At 47.6% G+C, this 9,448-nt stretch overlaps 1 protein-coding gene across 1 annotated transcript in view; it reads right to left on the reverse strand.

Moving 5' to 3' along the window:
* The window catches only part of MAN1A1 (mannosidase alpha class 1A member 1), a 139,435-nt gene extending 130,956 nt beyond the window's left edge, over positions 1-8,479 (reverse strand). The window contains exon 1 of the mRNA XM_064707965.1: positions 7,648-8,479. Coding sequence (XP_064564035.1) covers positions 7,648-8,238 — 591 coding nt within the window. The 5' untranslated portion in view covers positions 8,239-8,479. The remainder of the gene's footprint in view (positions 1-7,647) is intronic.
* Positions 8,480-9,448: the final 969 nt, after the last annotated feature.

Consider the following 9,448-nt stretch of genomic DNA (forward strand, 5'->3'; position numbering starts at 1 on the left):
ATTACTCACCAATTATGTTTTCATAACAGACTTGCAGACACGATTAAAAAGGGTCGTGGAAAACATCAAAACAGAAGATGCCTCTCAGAAGTGTGCACACAATCTTTATGTCACATGCTTTAAAAAGCTCAAACAACTCAGTGAAAAAAAGAGAAACAAAAAACAAACAACTGAATAATGTTGTGGATAAAGAAGATTTTCACAGAAAAGGAATCAGCATATTGAGCATCTGGTACATTGCCCATATTGCTTAATTCACAGTCCCTCATCCCCCCCAGTTATTTCCCTCACTTGTAAAATTACAGCTCTTCTATAAATAACTTAGGAAGAGACCACAAAACCCTTCAAAACCAAGTGTCTAAAACCTGCTTTACACAGAGACACATCTGAATACTTGAGTTTGTTACCAAAAAGACACACAACCAGTGTGTCTCATGATCTCTGTACCACCTCAGGTGGCAATTTATTGTCAGAGTAAGTGCTGCATTGTTAAGACAGCGCGAACACTGAATCAAAGCCACTTTCCTGAAATATTACTCTTACTGTGCCAAATAAGTTGGGAAGACAAATTTGTTATTTGTAAATAAAGGAAACACTTATCAAGATAGTATCTTTAAGATGCAAACCACAGAAATTTCCTCTTATGCTGGCTCCCTGAGCTAGAAAACACTCCAACCTAACCAAAGAGGAAGTTAACACACAGCAATCCTTAGAGTGGTGTGTTTCAGACAACTTTAAGAAAAGTTCTGTCCATCCAACAGTCACAGGTCCTTCTGCAAGGACAATGATTATTTTCCACAAGAAGAGCTGTCTTCTGCCTCTCCATGGCTTCCTTTTCATAAATCCTGTGCTTTCATTAACATTCAAAGAAGGTATCAAAGCCTGGCTGTCTACCACTCTTATTTGCTCCCTGAATGAGATAAGACCTTTTTTTGGTCTTAATAGTAGATTTTAATAAACAGGTGGAATTTTTTCTGCTTCAGTTTGTCTGCAGCATAGAACTACAGCCTTAGGCAACTGTACTTACTAACATTATGATTTAGTCTATTTCTTTATATTAATTGACTGCCATAGGCTACTACACTAGCATCAAGTACAAAATCATCACTATGAGAATGTAACTTCTGCTGAAGTACAGGAGATGTTCCATTTTAAGCTTTTTCTCACATGTTTACATCACCTTATTTAGTTCTCATGAAGAGTCCTATGTGTCTGGAATTCACATTTTGCCTTTACAGAAAGATAAAGAATTAATCACGTGCTTGTTTTGTTTGTTAGTGTTGGGTGTTTTCTGTTTTTTTTTTTTGTTTGTTTTTTTTTTTTTTTTTTGTGAAAACCAGATGTTTTTCACCCAACATTTAAAGCCTTTTCATTTTCTCCACAATTCTGAGGATCTGGTTATAAAGGACATCCAGTTACTTTTGATAAGTTTACCTGTTGAGAATACAGACCAAGCCTGAAGATAGGAAAATTAAATATTATTCTTCGCACACAGAAAACAGGTGCAAGGCTATAAAAACAAGAACCAGCAATTGAGAACACATCCTATTCCAATCAGATATGTACACAGTCATACAGTGAAACACCCCTCCAACTCATGATCTTAGTTCAAATACAAGATCATTTGACTGAAGGGAGGCTATGAGGTTCTCACTGAAAATCCCCAAACAAAACAAAACAAACCCAAACAAGGCAGTGCCTGAAACAATGTCCTTCCCGAAAAAGAACTCAGAGTGTCTTATCAGGAAGAACATTAATTCGGCAAATATATACCCTATTTCATATTTTGGGGACATAAAGATACCTCAGACCATTCTCCTCCACTTTCCTCTCCTTCCAATTGCAGTGGGCTCAGTGGGGGTCCACTGCACCCACTGTGCTCAGAACTCCACTAAACCCTTTCAGCTCCCTATCCCCCAGGGCACAAACCCAACTAAAGCAAGAGTAGCTTCACATCTGGTTGGCAAGTTGATCTGGCTCTCCATAGGTTCTGCCAAGTGAGTCACTGAATCATACTCAGTAACACAGCTGAAGCTTCTCTGCATCCTGTAGTGACATTAACCCTAAGCAAGCGCTTTAGCTTATTGGTTTGTGACATTTTGGATATCATAAGGCAACCCTGGCCACCTCCAGCTTACCATTATCATATGTGATTCCCATCTTTGGGCACTTTATTCACCTCCTCAGTGACTTTTATAAAACCACAAAAAAAAAAAAACCAACCACACAACACAAACAGTATTTATCAGGAAGGAAAGCACTATCAAACACTCGAAAAGAAATAGCAAATACAAAAATACTGAAGATTACAAGTAAATAAACAAAGCTTTGGGTGAGAAAAAAAACAAGATTAATTTTCAACTTCAACAAACTTAATAACAACTATACCATGTCAGCATTAAGGTCACAAGATACTTCAGGAAAACTTCTTTCGAAATGCATTGATTGCATCATCAGCATGTTGGCAGGAATCACCACACTGCTTACTCATTACATGTCAACTCTTTTCCTTTCACTGAATCATATTCTTAAAGAAATGTACCATCAGGGAATGTGGCTTTTTCTGTTTGAAATTCAAACCAGCCAGTACTTAAACAGCTGTACTTTAACTGTTTCCTCTCCTATGAAGGTCTTCACAAGTAAAAGTGCTCTGAATTTTAGTCTACAGTTGCTGGGGCTTCAATAATTCCTGTTTCTGTATTTCCTGTCTCCTTTTCTGTTATGAGAAGAGGGGCTGGGAGGTAAACCTTCAGAAGGGAAATGCTTCATTCGGCCAAAGATGATTACAGCAGATGGAACCTTTACTCTGCAAAAGTCTCATTGCAGAGATTCAGTTTTAATGGAGAACTTAGGCAAGAAGAACAGATACCAGGTGCTAAGACACAGCTACTCAAAGAGGTTTCATACCTTTCTTCCACCTGTTCCCTCACCACAGCCAAAACTAGCACCAAGTCAATCCTTTCATTAACACCTTTGACTCACCAACCTGACAGAAAGTTTAGCAGAAATCCATCCAGTTTCTTTTTTTTCTTTTTCTCTGACAGTTTTTAGCTGACTTACTGAGCTGAAGCAGCTTATGAAGGGATGCAGTAAAAGTCACAGAAAGTAGATAGTGGGAGAAGGCAATCAAAAGTGGTACGAAGAGACTTCTCCTCCTCTTCCAATAGCGAGAAGTATTAGTGAGCTCACCTTGTCATGTAAACACCCTCATAAGGAAATAAAACTCCATCCAGCTGGCACTGGACCTTCCTGAGCAGCAGCACCAGGATACCAGGCAGTAGGAAAGCAGCTGGTGGAAGCATGCAGGAAGACACAAGGAGCCAACTGCCCTTCCACAACAGTGAGTGACCACCCATTATTTCGCCATCACTCCTCGTTAATGAAGACATCTGATTATGCCCAAGTATTTAATGTCAAGTACATATTAGATTTCTGATTAGTGCTTTATTTCCATGCTCACAAGCTTTCTTTCCTCAAGATATTGTTGAACGTCCCTGTAACATTACGGAGATTTTCATCTAAACTGCATAAAAGCCACCATTGGACTTAAAAAGCTTCAGAATTCACACTGCCAATGCCACCTTAATTCATTTCTTAATAGAAGGACAGGGATGGAAGCTGCAGAGTCTGTTTTGCTGACTTGCAGCCACTGCCCTGTTGAGCTCAAAGTACTGGTGCTCAAATTCCTCTCTGCAGGACTTGTACTACATGACTGTAACAGCTGAGAGCTGTGCAAGTACTTGGAGCACTGCATGACCATGCTCTTTAGACATTGATTCCAGTTTACCAGGGAGGCTTTTATCCTGAAAACATGTCCAAACAGCCCTGATCAATAACATGAAAAGTTTCCAAGGTAGTTACCTTGTACAAGAACAGCACAGCTGCATTAGTATGGTGCTCCACTATAGAGCTTGCTGTTCAGCAGGATTAATTAGTCTGGGCAGAGCACCACACTAATGTGATTATATAGCTTCTAGTACCTGAGCTAGCTCACTCATCATTTCTATTCTTTTGCTTTAAAATAAAAAGAGCTTAGATTTTGCTGTTTTCCTTACACCTAAATAATTCCAGCACTGTTTTTTTTCTTGGAAGAGAGAGGACTGAGACTTGGAGAAGACTCAAAATCAGATTTTTCTAATTAAAAGAATGCATCTCCTGCCTTCATAGCCTATTTCCACTATTATCATCCTCGTCTAATAATTTCTTTTGCTTGTATCAACCACCTATGCCCCTGTAAGTCTTGCCTTGACATCAGGAATAATGATTCCTGAGTCCAGCCATAACCAATAGTGACAAAAGCAGAGACTGGCAGACATTGCACTTGAGTGGAACAGAATCATCACTGCCTTCCACTCCTTTTTCCCAGGTAAGGAACAGATACCACAGGAGGCACTTGCCACAGGCATACCAGGGACCCAGACCTCGCTCCAACTCATGGGAGCACTGGAGGAACTGACTGAAGAATGCAAGTTCTGGCAAATGCAAGTGTGCTGCTAATGCTCAAAGTGTGCTCCATGGCTCGAGCCTCCATGAGGCATCCTGCATGAGGACAACACCCAGGACAGGCAGTCAGAAACTCAGCAGCCACAAGCAACCGACAGCAGTAGAACAGGAAGTGGTGGGGAAAGCCTCACGGCTGACAGCGCTGCTCTTTCCTCCGAGTTTGCCTGTAACACATCATCAGAAGAGAAACAGAGCACGAGCACAGCGCCCATCAGTATTGCTGGTTTCTGGTTCACACCCCTCCCTGCACACAGCCAGGCCCCAGAGGTGTAACACAGGGGGGCAGACCTTTCCACACGCAGAGCTTGAGAGCAACCACATAGTTCTGACAGAGTGAAAAAGAAGAGAGGGCTCCCTCATAGCAACAGGATCTCTACTTCTTCGTGTTTTCACAACTATTTTACTCACTCAATAAGCATCTATCATTTCTTTTTCTTTTTGGTAATATTATGTTGGTTTAAATACTACGAGAGGTTCAAGAACCTTTTTATTTCCTTCTTGGTTTAAGTTTCACCCTGTTAATTTTTTTTCCTAATATAACAGAGCAAGCTGTAGAAAAAGTGGTTAAAATTTCTAGAACAAAACTTGACTAAGAAATGCCATAAAATCACAGCATTTCATTGCTTTGTGATTCTAAGTGATGTTGTACTGGCTGGACTTCTAAACACACATGTCAACTTAACATTTAAAACAGTAAATGGACAAAGCATCTCTAAGGTATCTCCCCTCTCAGCTCCTCTCAGCTTTATGTCAGCACATTGGCGGGACAGAGCCCTTCCAGAACAGAAACACAGGGAAGAACAATCTTATTTTTTTTATTCTTTTCCTTTAAAGTAACTTGCTTCCTTCTGTAAAAAGTATCACCAAGACTAGCTTCAAATGCTGAATTCTAGATATATGACATAAATCATACAATGCAGATGCGAGTTCCAGGCTCAAAAGAGTATGAAAGCAGGAAGGTTTTTTATGTTTGCATCTCCAGCATGTAACCACTGGGCACAAAGAGAAAAACTTTTAAGGGATAATTCTGGTTTCTGTGCATTTACAGTAGAGTACAAAAGTTCATACTTTAAAAAGATACATTTTTAAACTGTTTAAAGTTTTAAAACTAAGCTAAAAAGCCTGCAGATTAGAAATCCATCTTGACACTAAGGTAACAATATAAAAAAAGGGACTAAAACTTGCAAAAAGACAAAGAGAACAGCAACAAAAAAGCCAACACATGAAACAATGTGAAGCAAGTGAGCACAGAATAGAAACACTGTTTTATTGTCAGTGGAAAAAAGACAAAAATCAAACCAGGCAAAGTACTGCAAAAATGCTAAAGCAAGTAAGGAATCAAGATGTTAAGATCACATAGTGATTTAGGAGGAAAAGAAACTTAGTATTGAGGACTTAAACTGAGGTATGAATGAAAGCAAAGACCTGGAAACAAAGTGCAGTTTCCGTGTCATCTCCTATGCTTAAACAGCCAAAACTCTGGTTTGGGGAGGCTACTGTGAAACTGATGCTCTGTGTGGAAGTGGAGGAGAGAGGATGGAAAGGAAAGGGAGGAAGAAATTAAAGAGATATTGACCATATGTTTGTAAGTACACAAACACATGCATATCCACATGTAACTAAAGGTAACTCAGACCGGCTGGCACACAGTGGGACCAGCAGGATAGCAGCATGTTTAAGTGTTATCTTCCTCCTCCTGTTTAGTTACTTGTTGCAGTCTCCTGTACCACAGAATCAGGTACATCAGGTCTGGAGCCTCATTACGCCTAAATACTTCTCCATGGAAATATCACATAGCTGGAAAAAGAGTTTGCTGGTATTTCTAACTTTCCATATGCATCAGGGAGGCTGCATGACTAAACCAGAAGGCAACATACTCTCTGCACACTTCAAGATGTGGTCTGTATCGTGTACTCCTAAGAGTTTCTCCCTTCAAAATACCTTTGCATTGGTACATGCTGTTTATGACTTAAAACTATGCTATACAGTTTGGTGAAATAGTTAGTGACACAAGGACTCCAGAGTACAGAACACAACTTGATATTTGTGAGAGCTTATTACATGATGCTCCGTGTGATATCACAGCTCACTTTTCAGAGCACTCTGTACAAACACACAATAAAAATAAATAATTTTAACTAAGGCTAACCAGGTTTCACAAATACTGAAATACTCCGTAGTAAGTCTCTGTAGTAAGCCTATCCCATTTCCATCACCACAGTACATGAAATATATACTACTAATTAATTCATAAACCCTAATCTCTGCAGGCAGCTGAAATTGTCAGTTCGATAAATAAACCAGCCAGCACTGATGGGAAGTTGAACTGTACTACTAAGGAAATTCTTCTTCTGCTAGAGGACCCTGTCAAACTCTGCCCACGACAGCATTACCTAGACAGAGTTTTTGTAGGGAAGGATTTAAACCGGTACCTGAACCAACCGAGCAGCAGGACCAAAAAAAGGTCGTTGAAGGAATTCGTCAAAGCACACACAGCTCTGACGCTTTACCGCGGCAACCTAAATTGACTGTATTTGCCAAATGCCCTCAACTCTTCAGACAGCCGATACCGCTGAATAGCGAACCGCACGAACCCGAGTCGGACCGCGACCCCTCTGGAGCGCTGCACCGCACCTGCGCCCCGCCGGACAGCCCCGGGCAGCTACTGTGCCGTGCCCCGCCGCCTCCGCACCCGCGGAGGATCGGACACGCACCGCCAGAGCCCGGGACGTCCTGTGGGCAGCGCAGGGGGACCCGCGCCGCTCTTTCTCCCCCGCGAAGCCATCCCCAGCCTGCCAGCCCTCGCGGGGCTTTGCTTTCTGCCCGGGTTTCGGTGCAACAGCTGGGGGAACCCGACAACATCGGGAGGGAAGGAGGCGCAGCCGGCACGGAGCCGGCAGCGCGGGCCCGCAAGCGGGAACGCACGGCGGGCTGCGAGGATGCAACCGCGGGCGACGCCGCCGACCTGCGCTGCGGCTACCGAGGGACAGCCGGCCAGAAAGACCCTCTTCCCGCAAGGAGGAGGCGGCAGGAGTGATCAGGGGTCCCCCAGCACGGCCGCCAGAGCCGGCAGAGACCTGTTGCCCCGCGCGGGAGTGCCGAGGCGCATCCCCCGGAGCGGGACCGACAGCCACCATCACCCACCTCTTTGATTTTCTCCCTCCTCTGCCGGACGTCGGGGTCGGCGGGCTCCTGCCCCACGGCGCCGACGGGCTGGCGGAAAAGGCGCTGGGGCAGCCCGGGGGCACCCGCCTCCTTCCTGCCGCGGGCGTCCTGCAGAAGTTTCTCCTTGTCCTGGCGGATGTCTCTGCGGATCTCCTCGGGCAGCTTCTGCAGTGTCTCCTTGGCCTCCCGCAGAGCCCGCTCGTGGTCCGCGCGGATCCGCTCCAGGCTGCCCGGCCCGCCCGCGGCCGCCGCCGCCGCCGGGCCGCCTCCGGGCTGCGGAGGGGCGCGGGGCTGCCCGCCGGGCGGCGGCGGCGGCGGCTGCAGGGCGGCCGAGTGGAAGAAGACGCCGCTGAGAAGCTTGGAGGAGTCGGGCAGGAAAAAGATGGCCCCGAAGCAGAGGGTGATGAAGGCGCTAAACACCAGCAGCAGCACGAACTTCTCCGTCAGCCGGAACGCGCCGGGGCCCGCCGCCTTCCTGCCCCCGCCGCCCGCGCCGCTGCCCGCGGGGCCGCCCAGCGTCCCCGGCCCCGCCGCGCTACCGAAGAGCGGCAGCAAGCTGGCGGCGGGCATGACCCCCGCGCCGTCTCAGCACCGCACTGCGCGCCCCGCCGCCGCCGCGCAGGGACCGCACCGCACCGGACGGCTCGGCTCCGCCGCCCCCTCCCCGCCTCGGCAGCACAAAGTTTCCCCGGGCGGACGCGGCAACTTTTCCCTTCCCCGCGGCCGCGCTCCCTCTGCGCTCCCGCCGGCAGCGCTCGGCAGCGTCTGCGGGGCGGGCGCTGTCAGCTCCAGCCCATGCTGCCGCCGGGCCGCCGCCGCCGCCGCGGGTGCCGCTCCCCGCTCCGCCCGCGCGGAACTGCCGGGCAGCCGGGGGCGGGGCGGGCTGGGGCGGGGCCGCCGCCGGCCCAATGGCGGGGGGGGCGGGGCGCGGGCGCTGCCGGCCCGCGGGTCCGGGGCTCAGCCGCGGGATGCGCTGCCCCGGGCGCCGCCGGAGCCCGCGGCCGGAGGGGAGCGGCAGTGGCGGGGCGCACCCGCTTCGGCCCCGTGGGCGGCGTTGGCCCGGGGCGGGCGGGGGAGCGGCTCCGGCGGATGCCGGCGGCGCGCCCTCGCGCACCCACGTGCGCGCCGGTGCGCGCACACACGCGCGCGTGTACGCCCGCAGGGGCGCGCGGCCGGGGCCTGCGCGCTCACGAGCGCGCGTGCACAGGCGCGCCCGTACTCGCCGCGGGCGCGCGCCGGGCCAGGGGCGGTGCGGGGGGAGCGGGGGCACGGCGGGACCGGGAACAACTCCCGAGCCGCCGGGATAGGGCGAGCCCTTGTCTGATCTTTGTATGAACAACAAGGGTTAATTTCATTTATTTATTTTTTTCTTCTGTAGGTAAAAGTGCACCTTGTCCAAGGGAGCAGGGTATGTATCCGTGCAGTGTGAAAATCTGACTGTTCATCTACACTCGTACGAGTGAAAAGACCATCGTGTGTTGGCACAAGGAAATACCGTGTTTGATAGTGGATGAAATTGCTGCATCCAGCTCCCCAAGCATTAAGCGAGAGGGAAAGTTTCCAAAAAAAAAAAAAAAGGAAGATATCGATTTATTATTTTTGCCCGTGTTACAGAGCAATGCAATAATCAGCAGGCATGTAAGAAGAATAAAATGTTGTGTCACTTTAACAGAAAAAGGGAACTCATCCAACATCCAGGAGTTTGTCTCCAACTCTTTGGGAACATACTCAGAGTCTACCTAGAATTTCACAGCAGTCCAGCACTGTAATCATGAACATT

The sequence above is a fragment of the Zonotrichia leucophrys genome, chromosome 3, assembly GCF_028769735.1.
Source record: "Zonotrichia leucophrys gambelii isolate GWCS_2022_RI chromosome 3, RI_Zleu_2.0, whole genome shotgun sequence".
In the NCBI taxonomy this organism is placed as follows: Eukaryota; Metazoa; Chordata; class Aves; order Passeriformes; family Passerellidae; genus Zonotrichia; species Zonotrichia leucophrys.